General features: G+C 50.0%; 1 protein-coding gene across 8 annotated transcripts in view; it reads left to right on the top strand.

Moving 5' to 3' along the window:
* The window catches only part of adgrd1 (adhesion G protein-coupled receptor D1), a 58,782-nt gene that overhangs the window by 6,949 nt on the left and 32,135 nt on the right, over window positions 1-19,698 (top strand). For 5 of the 8 annotated variants that reach the window (XM_018731694.2, XM_018731697.2, XM_018731696.2 and 2 more), the window contains 9 exons: window positions 401-658; window positions 3,716-3,783; window positions 4,635-4,790; window positions 4,977-5,036; window positions 5,341-5,461; window positions 6,260-6,367; window positions 8,196-8,274; window positions 10,455-10,596; window positions 19,307-19,380. In XM_018731694.2, coding sequence (XP_018587210.1) covers window positions 401-658; window positions 3,716-3,783; window positions 4,635-4,790; window positions 4,977-5,036; window positions 5,341-5,461; window positions 6,260-6,367; window positions 8,196-8,274; window positions 10,455-10,596; window positions 19,307-19,380 — 1,066 coding nt within the window. The remainder of the gene's footprint in view (window positions 1-400; window positions 659-3,715; window positions 3,784-4,634; window positions 4,791-4,976; window positions 5,037-5,340; window positions 5,462-6,259; window positions 6,368-8,195; window positions 8,275-10,454; window positions 10,597-19,306; window positions 19,381-19,698) is intronic. The other 3 variants (XM_018731695.2, XM_018731701.2, XM_018731703.2) reach the window with 1 other exon arrangement.

Below are 19,698 nucleotides of genomic sequence, written 5' to 3'. Positions count from 1 at the left end.
GCAGGTGTTCCGGCACTCGTTCCATCCGTACTTTAGCTCTCATCGCACGCTCTCTCAGCAGATGTACAAACACACTTTGTGTCAGAGACCAGGAAAGGTGGGCGGCCGCACAGATTGGGAGCCCAGAGCTTTATTTACCTTTCAGTGCCCTGGCCTGTCCTTCCGGCATCTTCCCTCTCACTTTGCTGACTAGAGCACCCTTTGAAAACTGTATTGAAATATGAAAAGATTCTTTATTCCTTTGTTGTGTCAATTCTGTGTCTGTTGCAATGCAATATGTCATCCGAGGCACCAGGTGATGGTCATCTTGTGACCTTGTAAGCACTTTGTCTTATTAATAATAATAATAATAATAATAATAATAATGAAATGTGGCTCTGCCATACTTCTTTGACGATAGGACCTTACTGGACCCACGTTCTCTTCACCTGGACCCTCCAGAATGGCCTCAACGTGTACATCAACGGGACATTCAACGTCAGCGATCCACAGGGTAGCGTCTCCAACAGCTATGGGGACACCTACACGGACCTGGTCGTCGGGACCGGGAACGACCACTCGTACAGACACTACGTGACGGGGGCTTTCGACGAGTTCGTCATCTGGGAAAGGGCCCTCTCCCCGGATGAAATCTGGCTGTACTACAAAGCTGCCACAGGTAGGGAGAACGACACGGCCAAAGTCGGACACGTCTCTACAGGCTTCTTCGGGGTCTTGGTCAATCCGCTTTTGATACCCTCCGATTTTTCGGCACATTTTTTGCGATGCTGTTCATTTCCGGTCCGGTGATATGCGCGTCTGCACCCCGGGGAGGGGAGGCTCGCACTGCAATTTCCTCCTGGCCCCGTGTCACATTCCATGCGTTGGTATCACATCTGACAATAAGACAATAAAATGCGTGGACCGACGCGCTGTCCGAACTCCGTAGCGCTCTGCGTTCAATAACGAAGACGCATCGCAGGAGGGACTTTCAGAACGCAACTTTGTGAGCTTCAGATGAGTTGACAGAGATGCTTCCAGAGATTCCACCCAATTGTGGTGGCTGGAACGGCTGGGGAAAAAAAAACAAACAAAAAAATCATCATAAAGAGCCTGTACATAAAGGGAAAACAGATTCCTCCTGTCTGTCATAATTCACGCTGAGCCACGGGGAGATGTTTTAATAGGCCCACTTGGCACTTGGCTTTGCGGTGCATCTGGATGAAACCATGTGATGCAGGAGAGCCTTTCCAATAAGGCCTGTAATTGCGAGGGGAAACGGCGGACCTCCCTCGTTCGCGCATGCCTCTTGGGCTCGTCGAGGCGCCGGTGGGGCAGTGGCAGGGGAGCGCCGTTCGGGAAGGAGACAGTGGGTCTCTCGTGCATACAGACCGAGTTTCTGCAATGTTTTTAATAACTTTTCAAGGCCTCTACATTCTTCAGTCCTTCATCCACCTCTTGGGCCTCACCGGACAAGAATGCGCCCATGAGCGCAAACCTAGGAGCATTTTCTGAAAGCAAAATAAACAAAAACTGTGAAATCTTTAGGGCCAGCAGATGGTTCAGACGTTAGAGCTGTCATCTTGCTAAGCCAAGGATGGAGGTTTGAATCCCACCTCCTACTGTAGTACCCTTGATCAAGGTCCTTACCCTGAACTGATAGAGTAAAAAAGACTGCAGTGAAATGGGAAAATTAGTGTAAGTAGCTTAGTGTACAAACTGAAGCTGCTTTGAACAAAAACTATAATGTAATCAATTTTTCATAAGAATAATAATGGTGGTGTACGAAAAGCATTAGAAAAGTAAATAATGGCTAAAAATCCCTCGTGGAGAATTTTCATTTAGTTCAAGAACCTCATTGAGGATTTCAGTATTCAGTTTCCCAGATGCACTGGTCTCCAGACACACTTCCCAAATGTCTCTTCTTCATGCTGAGGTTCATCATAGATGTTCAAAGTGTTTTTTTGTTTCAGCTCAGATTGACTGGTCTCACTTCATTTTTCCCTCCTGCTCTTCTTTGGGGGGATTAATTTTAACAAGATTGAGTCAAAACGAGAGTGTATGAGCTGCTTGGTCCTGAAGGGAGCCGAGCATCAACCAAGAGAAGGTCTCCAGCCTGCGATTGATGACAGTAACTGTCATCTCTTTTCCTTCTGACATTTAATCCACAGAGTTAAAAAAACATTTTTTTAAAAAATTTTTAGCAAACACGTGATGTTTTTGGATTAACATGTCTCTTAGTTTATTCCAAGAGACTTAAGTAATGGCACGTCATGTACACATAGTTTATACGTTTCTTCATCTGTAAACTTTTCCAAATGTTATGATTGCTTCTAAGATTTAAAGATTAGTCGTCTGATTTATTAATTTATTTTAAAGTGGTTACCGGTCACTTGTGCATTCTTTGTGTGGCTAAGCCCTTTAAGCCGACTTCTTTCCGACCGAATAAGGCAAGATGACCCGATGGCCGGGAGAGATTAAAAGGTCGTGTAATCCATACATGTGCAAATTGTTTGCAGAGTGTCCCGGCGGCCCTCGAGGGTCACGCGCAGACACATGGAGGAGGTAACGGATCCCATATTTCCACACGCCCTGTACGTCCCGGTAGCCCGATAGGGTGTTTAGTCAGGGAGAGGCTGTACGGCCCTGTTTCATCATACGTGTTGCACATCAATCATATTTCCTCTCAGGGATAAGCAATGTTCTCACACCGCAACCTGCCACTGCGCTGTTACTCGCCGGAGTATTTTACAGCGCTGTACTGTGTTATTCCTCGGCTGCCTGAAGGGGCCCGCAAACATCAAGAATGGATTTATCGTCATGATCACGATAAACAGGTTATCATAATACTGTATTTGTGAGGTTATTTCTAACAGTGAATAGGTTTTCTGCAGGCGCTAATGGGACAAATGACTGCGATAAAAACACGAGTTGCAATGAAATGATAAAGTACGATTTTAACTTTCGCCGGCGAAACCCATATATCGATACTTGTCGGCTGTAGAAAAGGTGGCGGACGAGGGAGAGTCTCGCGCTTTTTTCCTGCTCGGTCTGTTGAAAGTGCAGTCGTGGCGATTCGACGTCATTGCAATAACAGTGTCCGAGACGGGGGGTACATTGAGAAATGACCTAAATATAGGAAAGAGCCGCTCTGCTTCTTCTTATAAGGTCATTTGGCCTTTTGGTCCTGAGCGGTGCACCTTCTTATGAGGACGGCTCTCAGAAATTCACTTCGCTCATTAGGGAAACAGCGGAGTTAGGAGTTCGAACCCGCGATGTGATGATAGCGGGTTAATAAAGGCTCATGTCTTCATGCTTCCGGCTATGATACGGCAGCAGGAGAATTACTCCATTTTCGTAGTGGGCAGCAGGTGGCGTCATGGTTAGTGCCGTCAGTTTCCAGTCAGTCTATTGGCCAGCCCAGACTGTACCGCGGTGCAAAAGTGTGTAAACGTGAGGTTATCGCCATCCCTCTCTGTGCCCAGTGGAAGCCCTCGCTTTGGCACCTGCTGCCCTTTTTCCATGAAGCTGGTCATTTCGACCGAGTCGCCTCCAACGGTTACATAAGATCTTCCTTTGAAGGCCTGCGAAAAGAGACGTGACGAATTAGCTCTGAAACAACAAGCCTGACGGTCGCCGGAGAGCACAGCTCTGCCCGAAATGTGCCTTTCTCTATGGAATGATCACTTTGGGTGGAATCTTTTCATAATTAATCTTTGTTTTCTGTGTCTTATAGGTGACAAGGCGGCTTCGCTCACTACGCCCAGCGGCCTCGACTCCGCCACCTTTATCCTGGACTCCACGGTACATATCAGACCCCCGACGACGGGAGATTATAATCCCGGTCCTCTGAAGAAGTCACGTCTAGAGGGTGGTGCTGGGGTGTTCGGGGTAGGGGCCGAACGGCCCGCTGCACGTCCCCGTCCCCAGCAGTTAGACGATCCCCAGGGCTCTATGAGCGCACATCCCTAATGGAAACTCGTTGTCATCTGTCTGGTTAATTTGGCAGGCGAGCGCCGTCACTGACACTTTAGCGAGGCCTGTTGTTTCTTATTGTCCGGGACGGTCCAGAATGACGACGCCAGACACGTTGGGGTCCTAAGAGATACTGCAGATCTCCGAACGTGCTGGGAAAGCTCTGGTTTCAGCTCAGTGCCGCGCCTCCGCAACTGACCTTTGCAACTGACCCCAGATCAGTTTGACCCTTTAACTCTTCGTAGCCACATTTCCTCCCAGAGTTGAATAATCCCATTAATCTGTTGATTCCACACGGTGAGGTCACTGTACGTGGCACATAGGCAAGACTTCAAGGTACTTCTAGTAGGACGGACCGGCACATGTTGGGCACGTTTAGTCAAACGCTCAGTTGAGAAATCCCAGCCTGATTAATGCATCCAGGGAAAGTGGTTGAGGCTTAACTGTAAAATCCACCAGCTGGTGAAGTGATCCTCAGGGCCGTGGCCACGGTAAATACAAACAGGCCATTTTTGTGTTGGGAAGGCAGGCTACTGGTCACACACACACACACTCACACACAACACACACACCACGTCCACTCAAGCTCTGCTGGTCTTGGCAGACCTCCTGTAGCTTTTGTCCTTATGCGATGGGGCAGTTTTAATCGTTTTCAGCCTCTGTTTGTGTTGCCTCTCCAGGCTCCCACTGACGCCTACCACCCCATCATCACCAACATGACAGAGGAGATCAAGAACTTCCAGTACCCAGAGCCCATGCTGGGCTTGCTGGAGTCGCTGACCACCAGCCTGCCCAACAAGACCATCCCCCAGGAGACTGCCAGTAACCTCACCCAGGTAGAACACATACTGACGCTCCTGTGCTTTGCCGTCACTTTACTCCAGAAGAAAGTGTGCAGTTTTGCCCATTAACACGGTACACGCTGGCCTCATGTCTTCACGGTGGCTTTTTTGGGGTTTAATGAGTGTCTCGTGTCATCCCTGTGAAATAACTGGTCTTGTGTTCTCTGCTTTCCTTTCCAGGCCTTTCTGAAGAGCGTGGACGAAGTCCTGTCTTCACCAGGGTGGCCCGATGTGGTCGAGGTGGGCGGAGCCAAGGGCTGGCTGTGCATGTAGGAGGGGTTGGGCAGGTCACTGATTCAGGGATACTGGAGGACGGAGCCGTTAAAAAACACAAATATCCCATCTCAGCACGGAAAACGATGGGTGAATATGGTGGATGGGCACAGTAGCGGCAGGATGAGGAGGTGCCCTCCGGCTTAGTGATGCTCAGCCTTGGAGAAAATGTTTATAATAACTGACTTTGTTGATGCGCATCAGCAGGCCGTTGATGAACTTTGCTGATTTGGACAATCCGGCCGCCTGCCTTGTTTTCCTCCCCCTGCAGTCGACCACGATGGTCAGCGGCTTGATTGAGACGGTGGACAAAGTGATGGTTCATATGGCTTCCAACCTGGAGCCCAAATCAGACAGAGCCGTTGCTATCGACGGGAAATCGTCTGTAGCAGGTCAGCTGATCTTAACCCTTTCGCTGCACAAACGAGATCCGACTGTCAAGTTTTCGCTCTTCCACATCTGAATCATAGAGATTAATATATTGACGCGTAGAACGTGGCTCAAATTCATACGTTGAGCTCAGTGACCCATCAGGCGCCTTTGGCTTGTGGGGGCGGGGCTCAATCTGCTCCTCCAATCGGTGTTTCCCTCTCCTTGTTGGTGTCGCGTGATTGGCTGTGTCAGAAGGAGGGAAACTCGTTGAAGAGATTCAATATAACGTTTACAGCAGTGTATTGAGTCCTCCGTCCATGTGTGGACACTGTCCTCATAGCATTCGCCATCACCTACAAACAATGAGTCATAGAAAACATTATAATTTCTGCTCGCTCGTAATGTCAGTAACGGCCAAGGGCTCATGTGGGCGGTGGCGACTCGGCCCTGTTTTTATCTCTTCGTGGCGCTCGTTTCGAACGTTCCTCAGCAGTTCTGACGCTCACACATCTAACTGGGATTTGGTGGATTCTCCCCTTCAGAAGAAAGCGATAAAAAGTTAAAGGCAGTACAGACAAGGAATCTGAGTGGAAAACAAACTTCAGAGTGGTTTTTGCTGCTCCGACCAGCGACGAACAAACACGACTTTGAGCTCCTTCATCATTTCCTTTTCATTTCTTCTCATTTATCTGTGCTCTTCCGTGCCTTTTCCCCCCAGGGTCTTGGCAACGTCTGTGAGTCGCACTTTTCCGATGCTCGTGGCCCCCCGTGCTAACCTTCGTGTGCCTCCCCTCCCGTCCCCTCCCGTCCCCGCGCAGATTACTCCCTGATGAAGATCCCACAGAACGTGAACGTGGGCCACTACCGCTTCCCCACGCAGGGCAAGAACTACATCTCAGTGCCAGGGGAGGCCTTCTCCCACGAGGGTAAGGGCCTCCGTCCCACCACGCGCCCCGCACGCCCCTCGGAGCGCAGTGACGCTTCCTGTGACACTTCCTTTTCTATCTGCACATGTGGGGACCGAGGTCTTCGCTTCGCCCTCCTTCCATCCTGAGGTTTTGGGCCCCTCTTGGCAGAAAGCACTTCCTCACACTCACAGCACAGCAACCCATTAACCGAAATTTATTTACTTACCTGAAACTTCTCTCCAAAGCTACTTATAAAGCAGGGTAATTTTTACTGTACCCATTCAGGTGAAGTACGCTGATCAAGGGCACTGTAACAGGAGGTGGCATTCAAACCTGGGCCCTTTGAGTCCAAAGGAGACAGCACTTACCACAACACCCCCTGCTACCCCACATACTGGCCAGATGGTTCAGGGTGGGGGCCACGAAGTGGAGCGGATATTTCCTTTTTTGTGTGTCCCCCCCAGGTCTTTTTTACACCGGTTAACCACGGGGACCTCGGAGGACGAAGAGGCAGTGAAGCAATGAGGACAAAAACTCTGGAAACACAAAGTTGTGATGGAAAGTAACAGACGGAGAGAGTCAAATCTGCGGGTGGGGGTGGTGGGGTTGCCCAGCCCTGAGGAACGCTCTCAAACATGGAGGGGCCATTTATTTACCATTTATTTACCCTTCTCAGGAGCTCTCCTTGTTAAAGTTTGTTTTAAACGCAGAGCGCCAGTAATTACTGCTCTTCTTAAAACCGGCACCGTTCCCCCCCCCCCCCCCAGCGCTTGGGTCGGATCCCTTGGCCGCCACCCGGCCTGCAGAGTGGGCCTTTGTTGCGCCCACATTTGAATGGGCCGCTCTAATAACCCATTAAAAGGCCATTATCAGAGATGGAATATAAATGTTGCTGCTGCCAGAACGTGTCCAGTGTTAAACATGTCAGCGTGGGTGCGGGGAGCCGCTCATTACCGCGCCCTCACAACGTTTTCTAACACAATTACGTGCGCCAAGAACCCCGAGTTTGTTCTTTTTTTTTTTTTTTTTTTCTGGGTGCTTGAGTTGTACAGACGCAGAATGATTTATGGGACAGTTTCTTATAGCTGCGTGTTTTCAAAGGCAGAGGGTGTTTGATTCAGTATTGGCCCCTGGGAGGTCAAGGGATGGAAGTGTGTATCCACTGGTGTCTGCGTGTGTGTGAGTGTGTGTGTGTGTGTTTGTGTGTGTGTGTGTGTGTGTGTGTGTGTGTGTGTGTGTGTGTGTGTGAATTTTGGCGGTTGGAAATACAGTAGTTACTGCCAGTATCTTGCACTCGAAGGACCAGGGTTTGAATCCCAACTCCTGCTCTAATGCCCTTGATCAAGGGACTTTTCCTGAATTACTGCAGTAAAAATTACCCAGCTGTATAAACCGGTAAATCAGTGTAAGGATCTTAACACTGTAATTCATACTGGAGAAAAGAGTCAGCTAAAGGTACTGTCTGCCATGATGCCGGACGGTTCCGTTTCTGCGTGGTCGTGCTTCGTTACTTCAGGAAATGTCAGTTTGATGTCGGAAAGTCGTTTTCCTCCTACGGACGATTGTGCTGAAATGACAGGCTGATGTTAATCGCTACGTTTCTCAGTTTTAATGGACAATTATAATTTTCCTGTTTGATTCTGGGGACGTTTTGGAGACGAGTGGTGCTCGTATTTGGGGGCCTCCTTGCACCCGGGAGCGAGTAAACAGCTCGTCCATTAGTGTGTCTCTGGCAGCCCGGCGCAGCGGAGCAGTGCTAATGAAACTCGCATCTGACCCCACCCCCACCCCCACCCCCAGACCTGTGTTTGTTCATTCGTTGATGTCATGCCTCTGTCGCCCCCAGCAGCCCAGACCACCATCGTCGGCCTGTTCTACCACACGATGCACAACCACTACAAGGAGATCAGCCCGTTGAAGACCAGGTAAGCTGCTCCTAGTCTCAGAAACACCCTTGCATTCCCTGGGTTCACCCGAGTCTCCAGCCAGCTGACTTCTGGAGTCTCCAATCACCTGGACGATGCAAAATCCAGTTATATGAGATCTTTTCCTGGGCCAATATTTGCGTCAGGATGATCTTGAGATGATCATCTTTTCAAAGTGGACATGAAGGCGTCTCCTTGTCAGTGGCTCCCTTCGCCACATCTGTGCCCCAGGCCCCCGCGAAGCTCCAACTGGGCCGTCAGTCCCATTGTCCACGGGTACAGGATGTGCCCGAGGCTCTGCTATATCAGCCGGACTCTTATCTCCTCACATCCTGTCATTAGGCCTTTTCCCTCGGTGTGTGATGGAGTGATAGACGTGTCCGTAGGGGCCGTGCCTCATACACACCGACCCAGTGAATGGCTGTCCCACCGAGGAGCTCCTGGGAATTCCTGGAATGGAAGTCAACTGAATGGGGTTATTTGATTTTCAGCTCCACAGCTGTTTCTGAGGGTTTTCCTGCAGTTGTGCTGCTCTCCTTGGCTATTAATGTGTCCTGAGCTTTTTTAACAGCATTGACTTCGCACTAACCCGGTACTACTGCTCTGGTGTGAAGTCAGCCATTGAATACCTTTAAGTAAACCGAAGCTGTAAAGTAAGCTATTCAGTATCTTTCAGTGCCGGTAAGTGGGACAGCAGGTATTCTAGCAGTTCAGTTTTAATTCCCAGTCTGCAGTCCTGCTGTTGTACCCTTGGTCACATTCCTTACCCTAAACTACTCCAGTATAATACAGCTAACAGATGAAATACATTATGTCCTTTGAGTAAAAAAAAGAAATAATAATAATAATAATAATAATAACAACAGTCTTATACATGAAAAATCTGCATGTTCTGCGGCGTGGCAAGTAATGTATGTATGACATGTATATACTGTGTTTCTCTCCCCTGTAGTTTCCTGCACCAATGGTGTGCAGGCAGTGTCCTTCTCTGAAATTATGTTGTATGTTAAAAAATAAATCTAAATTTCTGTGTACGCTCAGGTCTGAGGTGTACAGCTGCATTCTGGGAGGGATTATGCCAGAGACCTATTTCACCTTCCATGAATTATAAATCTGCATGAAAGACATTTCGGACAGATCGTTTTTACTAGACTTACCCACATGGGTCCCCTGTGACCACATACAACCAGTGGTACTTGCGCCCCAGTCTTTTATTTTTCTCCTCTTCTTCACAGTGGGTTTTTTGTTTTCCTCACCTCAACTGCCCGCTGGATTATCCCAATAATGACCTGGAACTGCTGCTCTTCTGTGTTGTATATTGTCTTGTGTTTTCAGTTTTGTTCAGTAAGAAGAGTGCTCCACAGAAATAAATAGAATTGAACTGAAAATTGATCCTGGATTTGCACTACTCTCAGTTAAAGAGATGTCAGTTTGCTAGGGGATCTAGAGATGCCTACAATGCTCTTGAAGGTTCCTTGAGCCCGAAAGAAGGTGACAGTGTCTCAGAGCATCATCTCAGTGGCCTCAACACAGCCAGTTCCCATCATCAGCTACTCCTCTCTGCTGCTGGACAATGTGTGAGGTCTGGAGTAAAAATGTGACTCTAAGGTGTTCAAAGCAGCGCTGTAGAGTCGGAGTCGTGGAGTCGGAGTCATTAGTAATTATTGGGTTACTGGAGTTGGAGTCAGTAAAAATGTACCGACTCAGACTAAATGTGCTTTATATGCTAGTGTATAAGTCGATCCGGGGTATGCGTTGACCCCCAAGAATTAGACGTGTAGTATAGGTTTAGGCTTATATTCATCGGATAAGTCGGCCCCAAATATAGCGTGAACTTTTGGGCAGTGCTGTGGAGTCGGAATGGGAGTCGTGGAGTTGGAGTCGGAAGCAATTATTGGGTTACTGGAGTCGGAGTTGGAACGAAGGTTTGGTGTACCGTCCTCTTAAGTCTGGTGCTGATATGAGCGTTTTAATCCAGCGCCATTTTCCCAATGAGCCAAAGCAGCCAAAAAGCGCAGCACATTCTTCAGTGTGAGCCTAGATGATGGAGAGACCAACTTATCGCAGTCCCACTGCCACATGGTGACAGCAGGGTCACACAGGGGCCCAGCCCCCTGGGAATGGGTGTGGGGCGGGTATTGGTACACTGTCTGATCTCCTGCCATCCGCCTCCTCCCCAGGATCAACGAAGCAGCTGACTTTAAAGAGCACAAGATCCAGATCACCAGCTTCCTCATCTCGCTGAAGGTGGAACCGTTGCCAGCACTGTCCGTGAACCTCTCCGGGGCCCCCCTGATCAAGATCGTCCTCACGCACTTCCTGGTAAGACCCCTCCCAGGCACACCCTGCTGTGCGGGACCCTGCGTCCTGTGAAGTTATGCCAGCAGGACGTAGGATCCAGCCTCATTTGACCTTTGTGCTTTTTTCAGTGGCCATTTTCCTCCAGCGAAACTGGTCATATTTTTAACAAGGACCGAAGTCCTTATTTGTGCGCAGACGTTCTCTCTCATGGGCTCTTGCCAGCACAAAAAAGTCCTATTTTAAGACTAGATGGACATGCTTTTATAAAGCCTTAGCAAAACTTGTGGTTCACAGGAAAAGGAGCAATTGCAGCAGACTCTCAGTTCTTCACAGAGAAGGAATCGTTTCTTTGAATACATATTTTTCGACTTTGTCGTTGTGTCAGGGACTTGGCGAAGGTGCCTCGAGCTGCCAGTTTTCCATGAGAACGGCTATAAAATCCCAAAATAAAAGCGGATCGAGTTCGCTAATGAAGGAATATGGCGCTAGTTAGGCGTCTTGTTGAACGTTGCTCGAATAGCGACGAGTCACGACGATCCCTTCAATCGTCAATCAGTCCGTCACGCCCTTCGGTGTTAGAAGACTCGGTCGGCTTGATCTGATCCGCTCCGTTGTGGAGCCAGCCAGTTTGGCCTCCCCAGCATGTTTCTCAGCAGCATGGTTCACCTACCCCGCCGCAAACTGACCCCGCAGGGCACTCTGCTGCAAACCGCATCGGCTTTCAGATGATGCACGTCCTCTGGAAACATGCTGAAATCTGTATTTTTCTGCCACCTCCAGGATGGGTCAACATCAAAATGCTCCTTTTTCTCACATTTGCTAAAGACGTTTCTTGCTGGATGTGAGCAAAAACTGTGCCAGGCGCCCCGTATTGCATCGACAAATGTCACCCCCCAGACAGCGGGGTGTTTGCTTTGCAAGTATCTGGCTCGATTCCCGTCGAGTGATCGCTGTGTTTTCTCGGCGTCCCTCTGAGGCCAAGCCAGAGAATGTCTCTCATGTGTGGGGTGGCGGGGACCCGCTGTGTCTCTCTCTGCTCTGCTTCCATGGGACTGGACCTCTGGCCCCGAACCCTAACCCTCGAACCAAACAAAACGAAAAGGGAGATGCTCTGCACAGGAGTGTGAAAATCGAGGCCTTGTCCTTCTGCGAGGAGTCGCTGCAGTCAGTGGCGCCATGTTTCGGAAAGAGCGGTGGCTGCGGACGAGACCGACGTACTGCTGGCTTCGGCCCCGGCTCACGTGAATTTTTGAGGCGACGTTTCGGTGGCCGCGCCGAAGCCGTTGTTCGCTGTGAGTCGCGTTTGTCAAGGGTTGCACATTCGGGGCAGAAAGAGAAAGTCTCATGCTCGAGGGCTTTACATGGACGCCCATATGGCAGCTCGCCTGTGCGGCTGAGAAGAGCAACATAAAAAGAGGCTCCAGGGCTTTCGTGAGGGCGGAGAAGGGCAGAGCCGAGGTTTGCCGGAACACCGGCTATTTTCAGAAACCTGTGGGCCCAGAGGAGTATTTACTGCCTGGGAAGCAAAGTAACCTCCGGGGCCTTCGGGGGCCCTCTTACGGGCTTTTTGAGCTCCTCGTGACAGCTCGAGAAGCGGGTCCTTCTAACTTCACCACCCTCAGCACCCCTCTCCCCAGTCCAGGTTCACCGTGACTGGAATAGAGGTGATTTGTCGGTGGCTTCTTTGCTGCCTCAAAGGTCACGAGTCTGACGGCACAAATGAAGGCAGTACATTAAAGTTGAGGACGAAGCTGTGTGCTGCTGCAAGTCCAATTTGTCCCGCTGTCTCGTGCTCTCCCACCTTATCCATCCTGCCATGGTTACCGACAGTAAAATGGTCCCTTCCGTTAGGTATACCGCATCTTGGCATTGAGAGAGGATTGCGTGGTCTGTCTTCCTTAGACGAGGAAGAAGACGGACTGACTTCACAAGCTCTACTGATCGATATATCTTTGGTTTCCACCAAGCTCTGAAACTAAGCTTGAACCGTAAGAGTCGGTCCTCAGGTGAAGGTCCTTGTCTGTGGTCTATGTTGCTCCACGTCAAGGTTCGATCTCCTCGCTCTCTGTTCCGATCCATCCTGCCCCGTCAGTCTGACCCATCGCGGGTCTGCAAGGCTTCTTCTTGCGGCGCTACTCCTTGTTGCTGATCGGTCCCAGGCGCTCGCTGTGATTTATCGCTCCACGGGACAGGGTGGGGCCGGGGGCTTCGGCAAAGGCGACACGGCGACTCCCGGCTCCAAACACTGCGGCACGGGAGTAAAGTCGAGAAATGGAAAGAGTGATTTCACAGGGAAAGCCTGTGTTGCTTTGTGTCAAAAGAGAACAGATTAAAAAAAAGAGACAAGCTGGGAGTTACTTTATGGCCTAATAAAGCCTTCTGACAGTGCAGATTTCACAGCAGGGATGGATGGGAACACAGCTCCCTGGACCATCTCCTGAGGAATGGCATTTGCGCCACACAGTCCTCCCGACCCCTCACTGTACAAGTGCGGACGTGATGAAGGTTGCGGTTCTGCCGGCTTTTACACTCCCACACTCTTCTAATCCCACCACTATAAATCCTACATTAGTTGCCACCCCCATTTTTTCATTCCAAACGTGGCATCTGCGATTTTACCGCAATAATAACCTGCCTTTACTGTCAGGACTTTTTTTATAACTCCCAGAACACACCCAGATCCTGCGGGAGAAGCTCTGGCCCGTTCTGGGGAGCGAGCTGATCAATCGCAGATGGAAGTTTGGCTTTCGTTCCGCTCCCCTGGCCAGCCACCCCCCACTCCCACCCCGCTCCACCCACTAACACGTCTGCTATTATAAAGTCAACAATTAGCCACTCGAATATCACCCCTGTGCCACATTTGCCCTCAGGTCCCAGCCCTTTGCGCGCCGTTTGTGAACCCTGTGTCACATTGGAGAAGGGCGAGTGTGAAATTTCAACAGACCTCAGCCACAATTCCCTGCTATTCTTGGATGAGTGACAACCCACTTAATAAAAATATTGCGGAGATGCAGATGTTTGCTTTATGCAGAATGCGTGGAAGAAAAGACATTATTGGAGAATAAGAGACTTTGAAGAGGAGGATGAGGGAGAAGGTGTTAATTTTAGGTGACGCTTAGATACACGTCGTTCAACGAAGCTTCTCCTCACTGCACTGCAGGGCCATGATCAGCAAAGACCTGGAAGTCTCGAGTTGTTCTGGGCAACCAGGCAAGAGAAGTGATACTTTGGGCTCCTCTTGGTACAGTGTAGGGGAACAAAAAAGATCCTTGTGCAAAAATAAACTTTTAATGTCCCAAATGTTCTCACAATGTGAGACCCTTCTTCAGTATTGGAGGGATTCAGCACTTATGAGGGACACGGGGAGTTTGTTGCACCGTGTCAGGGACAGAACTGGGAACTGCTGGGCTTTTTAATATGGTCTCTGTTGAAAAAGTGTGATTTTGTACACGTAGGCAGTGTTGGTGTATATCAGCTCAGGTCCCTCTGGTGTTCAGACTCCAGGATCCTCCTTCTGCCCCAGAGATGACAAAACATTCATGGGGTGTGATTCGCTTTATTTTGCCCCTCATACCTCCCACACGTCCGGGCTGCAGGGGCGACTTTCGGGGGCCGGCCGGGGCTGCAGCTGCTCGGCTCGCCGTTCCTCGAACCCCATGACCTCACCGCAGGCCTATCAGCTGTGTCCAGATCAGCTCCGTCCCCTCCTCGTGCCTGGCTCCCTCTGAGTTGGATCTCAGCGGTGCTGGGCAGAGCCATTAGCTCATTATCTGGTGCTTCGGTGCAAGGGGTCTGCTCTGTTTTGGCCTGAACGTATCGCTCCGAAACCCGACTCCCTCCCTAAAAGGGGCCCCTGAAAGAGACGGGGGACGGTGCGGCTACAAGGAGGACCTGGGCGCTGCTCACTGAATGCATTACTGCACCTCCTCACTCCTGTCCCAGACACACGGCAATAAAACATTTCCTTTCGTAGCTAATTTTAACCACGGAGCAACTTCTTCTGGAGCGGTGCGTGTTTTCTCTCAGCCGCGAAGTGTTGCGTAACATTGCTGTTCTCGACTCACACCGGTCGACTCTCTCTGGGATAAACCGCGGTTCATTCACGAAAGCCGGTGCCATCGTTGGGTGGGCGTCGCCCCACTCCCGGACATCAGGAGCAGCGGAGAAGCCTCGTTGTACACCACGCGATGCACGGAATGCGAGCTGGGGCGATCTTCCAGCGAGGGGCCCGTGGGGGGGATCGGGGAGGTGCCCCACATCCAGCCGAGACAAAAATGAGCACTCTCCAAATTACAGCCTGTCCGCTGCGCATCTTTAATTACAGGACACCTCTCTCTGATGCGCAGGCTATTTTTACATCCCTCCGTTTCATGACATTGAGAAACTCGTTCCAAAGGCGTTGCAGATTGAGGCCGACCTCACTCTTTATTTACGTTGTGGGATTTTTAAGACATGGCTGACCGCAGCGTGGTGGCCGGGCCCTCCTTAGGCGACCGCAGGCACTGTCCCCGAGTCAGAAGGTGGGTAGTAGCACAGGGCAACATGGGAGTTTTCCCCATGGGGGGCAAATGTGTCTAGCCAGCATCCCACGTGTCTCTCTACCAGTCCTACTGGGGGTGGCGGGAAAGACAGCAGTGAAAACAAGCATCCGTTTTTTTGGTCGAGAAGAGCGGATTTGGTGGGGCCACGTGGCATGATCCTCCCCAAGGACTCCCCCTAACTGTGTGGGGACCCTGTATTTACACTCTTTTTATCAACTTAGCATCTTTTCTAAAAAGTAATAATAAACAGCTTAGTGAACAGAAGCACACTGACGTGCGTCAACAGATGAAAAGCCTTACACACAGAAACAGGATTATTGCCACATGTTGCCTGTCTAATACCACCATCTTGCTGGTTCACATCCCTCCAGTAGCTCCTGTAGGTGTGACATTCAAATAGCAAATACATAGATAACCATAGCAGATGGTGTTGGACTCATTTATGGGTTTGAAGGGATTCAGCAGCTATGAGGCACTGAGGGAGCTCATTCCACCACTTTGGGGCCTAAACTGAGATCTTGTTGACTTCCGATTTTGGACCCTTTGTGAGTGGGACTGCCAGGTGCCCAAAGGTAGGGGAGCACGGCTCTCTCGGTGGGCTGTAGGGAAGGATCAGGTCCTGGTAGGCCTGTTGCTTAACACCGTCTATCATGGGAGATCTTGGAGGGAAAGTGCTGGACAGGTGGGAGACCACTGAGAGCAGAGGAGAAACTTGAGCGGACGTACCGTGTTGGAGAACAGGGGTAGTGGAGAGACGGTTCGAGCCCTTCTCTTGACACCTGGTCCAGGGTGCGGGCTGTCGAGCGCACAGCGGTTCTCGGGGCCGTGCAGATGGACAAAGGCCTACTGGTGTTTTCCAGTCGGGTCCATTCCTGCGGCATGACGACAGATGGTGCGCGAAGCTGTGTGGCTAATCACCAGCACATGCCGCAAATTCCCCTGCCCGAGCCGGGCCGACGCAGCGGGCAGCTGCCGACCGCTCACGTGCGCCTGAAATCATTTCAGCTGCCGGTCGGACTGCAACGCCGGACATTAACTGCTGAGGTGCACAGGTCTGGGAAACCTCTATAGCTACACGTTGCTGCTGCATTTTACAAGGTTGAGTTGAACCTGGACACCTGGAAATGTCGCCTCTCAATGCAATGTGTTCGCTGAAGTTTGTGGGGTCGAGTCCCAGGAGCGGGTCTGATGTAGTACCCTGAGAGAAGCACTTGATGGTTTCAGTAATTCAGCTCTGGACATGAGTGAAATTATATCATTTTGATGAACTCTCAATAAAACAGTGATCATTTGTCATTTCAATTATAGCAAGAGAGCGGAACGCGAGGGAGCAGAGCCTTGGGCTTTAAATTGGTTGGATTGAAACACGTTAATAAACTTGTGATTCACCTTGAAGACACCACTCCTGTTAACAAGCTTCTCCATTGGTTTGATGACACGCTCCCCGTGGCTCCTCACCCTCTGCTGGACCACAACTGTACATTTCTCCAAGAGAACCTCTGAAGATGCTGCCGGAACCTCCTGTCCGATACGCGTGCGGCACTTGCCATCTCCAAGCGCTACCGCCGCGTAGAACGAGTCTCCGCCCTGCCCCTTCCAATCCGCCCCCATTAAACCTGCAACTGGGTGGCAGCAATGGAAAGCGGAGGTGTTGCCAAGTGCAGACGCATTGATTGCTCTTTCTTTCCCTCCGCCTGTGAAACTTTGTAGCTGCCTTGCCATCTGTTTTCATTTAGCTACGACAAGAAACCCCAAGTTATGAAACCCCCCGAGGCCCGTGTGATTCTGAACAGAGTCTCTCACACCTCCTTAAAGCTCAAAAGATGCATTTGTTAGGCGGATGGCGCGCACATGTGGCGTACGAGGCCCCGAGCCGAGCCCCCCTCCCCCCCACTCTCAATGAAGAGTCTCGGCGAGATTGGAGACATGTAACGCGGCGTATGAGCAAACAGGTACTACCCTACAGGTACTACAGTGTGTACATTTTCAGAGGAACGAGTGCAATCCCCCCCAAGGACTGCGAGACCCTCTGCCGTGGGACCCGCCCTATTCAGATTGCAGTCCGGCAGGAAGCTAACGGGAACTATCTGATGTGAACTTAATCCAATTTCCCAATTAAGGTTTTTTGACTCAAGGAATAATAGGGTGCTTTGTGTGCTCATTGTTCTCAAAATCCTGGTTTTGTTCAGAAATTGGACCACAGAGTCGTGAGATTGAACCCGAAACCTGTGCCAGACCCTAATTGCCCCATTCACAATTTTTTAGCCCTTAGCTCAGTGTCCCGAAGGACCCCAAATCAGATCAACGGAACGACATGGAAACAGTGAGTTCTTGTCAATGATGGACTTGAAGACAGCGGGGAGTCTTGCTACGGCACAAAATGTAACATTTGCCTTCTGAAAGTACACGACATGCTTTTTACAGGAGTCGTGGAAAAATGGGGGCTGCTTAAGATGTTTATTGGGCTCGCAGCAGTAATTGGCCAACACTGATTCACTAACATATGAAAAAGAAGTGCAAACGTTTCATCTTTCTTAAGGAACAAACTTTCATAACCATAGAATTACGGACAGCGAAGAAGGCAGAGCTGATATGTTTGGTGGAAACGGATGGATTTGGTTGGAACTCAGTCAACTTGGGTGGAGTTTTGTGAAGTTTGTGGTGGGATTGGCTGGATTTTGTCGGGGTTTTGAGGAACTGCGTGGAGTTGGGTGGAATGCGGTGGAGTTCTTTGGGCACATTGTGGTGCGACTGGGTGGATTTTGATAGAGCTGGATGGAACTATGTGGAGTTTTGAGTTGGATGGTTTTCGCTGTGGTTGGGTCGGTTGGACTGGGCAGATTGTGGTGGAATGTGATGAATTTTGGTAGGGTTGTCTGGAACTCTGGTGTTGGGTTGAGTTGAGCAACTTTTAGTGGGGTGTGGATTTTGGTAGTGATAGGTGGAGCTCTGTGGAGTTTCATTGAGATAGGTGGATTTGGGTGGAAATAAGTGGGGTCCATTTCAGTGGATTTGGGTTGAGTTTGGTAGAGTCGGGAGAAGTTTGGAGAAAAGTTTCGCGATTTGGTGGGTGGAATTTTTAAAGCGGACACCTCCTGAGCCGTGTAGCAATTTGAGGTTTCTCCACCGAGGGGATGTCTTGCAGTGATCGGAGTTCGGCTGAAGGCCCAGCTTGAAGCCCAGGAGACCCTCAGTGGAACTGACATGGCGGATGTGATGTAATTAAACCGAGTCCAACTCCCCGAGGCCGACTTCGCCTCCTTGACAGATCTGGGAAATTGGTTCTCTACTTAAAGCCCACCACGTGGCAGCAGGAAAAGCTGGCGCTCGCCCTCTGCCATCTCTCAATTGCTCGCAGTTGGGAAGCACTTTCCGCTCGGCTGAGCCCTGAGCTTCAGAAACAAAGGTGTTACTATCAGGCAGAGGAGGTCTTGGTTGCGCTACGCAGCTGGAGGAGGTGGCGTCCACGTCGCTGGCTCTGCTCGCTGCCTGGCCGCAAACTCTCAGGAGGGGCTTTTCATTCAGAATCTCTTCAAGGGGAAGATGCCGGTTCGCCTGGGGTCAAGGACGCTGTGGTGATGTTAAGATTTCAGCTTATTTCCATCTTATTTGTGTCAACTTTTTGTGTTCCACTACCCTATTATGGCCGTTAACAATACTGAATGTACATCTGAGCCTTTAGCACACGCTTTTCTCCAAAGTGTTGCACAACTGAGAGTAAACAAAAGAGCATCAGCAACAGGCAAAGTGCTTTGGAAACAGACACAGCATTAGGGACAGTTTGTGTGTCTGACACCACCGTGTTGCTGGTTTACATTCAAACAGCAAATACGTAGATAATTATAGCAGATGGTGTTGGACTCATTTTTAGACCTGTGAGGGGATCAGGAGAGAAATGCACGTGAAAGAGGCTGAATGTGGGAGGGATTCAGCAGCCCCGAGGGACAGAGGGATCTCATTGCATAACATTCTGACAGACCTTGGATATAGAGCCCCTTGGGAGTGGGAGCACTGTGTGTTCAGAAGTAGAGGAGGGCGCCACTCTTTCCGGGGTGTCGGGGGCGATCAGGTCCATGTACAGCAACTGTACAGTTTGGCAAGTAAGTTCAGTCATTATAAGCAGAGCTTTAAGCTGGAAGACTTTCACCTGTAATGACATGATTGACAAGACCGATACGTGTCTTTTCCAGACTGAAGAGCAGTACAGCCACGCCTTAAACAAGAGTAACAAAGTGTTCCTTTACTGCGCCTTTCTGGACTACAGGTATGTCACTGTACTTTCCGTTACGTTTTTCTTTCAAGATCTAATAGAAATGTTATATTTATTGTGTTAATGTAACAGTGTTACTGCATGGAATAAATCTGGTAGCCAGTTGCGGAAGATTTGAGGACGAGAGAAATTTGGAAAGTCGTTTGATTTTCACGTTGCAGCCAGGGAACAAATGAGAGGAAGAAAGCTGTTGGAGGAAACGTGGGCGCAGTCGCCAACGCTGTAAAAGCTGCATGCGGAAATAGTGGAGCACGTTTACTTGAGGGCAGGCGGTAACCTAACGGAGGTGATCGATGGTGTTTTGATGGCAAT

Source organism: Scleropages formosus, chromosome 17 (genome assembly GCF_900964775.1).
Source record: "Scleropages formosus chromosome 17, fSclFor1.1, whole genome shotgun sequence".
Taxonomy (NCBI): domain Eukaryota; kingdom Metazoa; phylum Chordata; class Actinopteri; order Osteoglossiformes; family Osteoglossidae; genus Scleropages; species Scleropages formosus.
The sequence above is the reverse complement of the archived record's forward strand: the minus strand, read 5'-3'. Positions and strand labels throughout refer to the sequence as shown.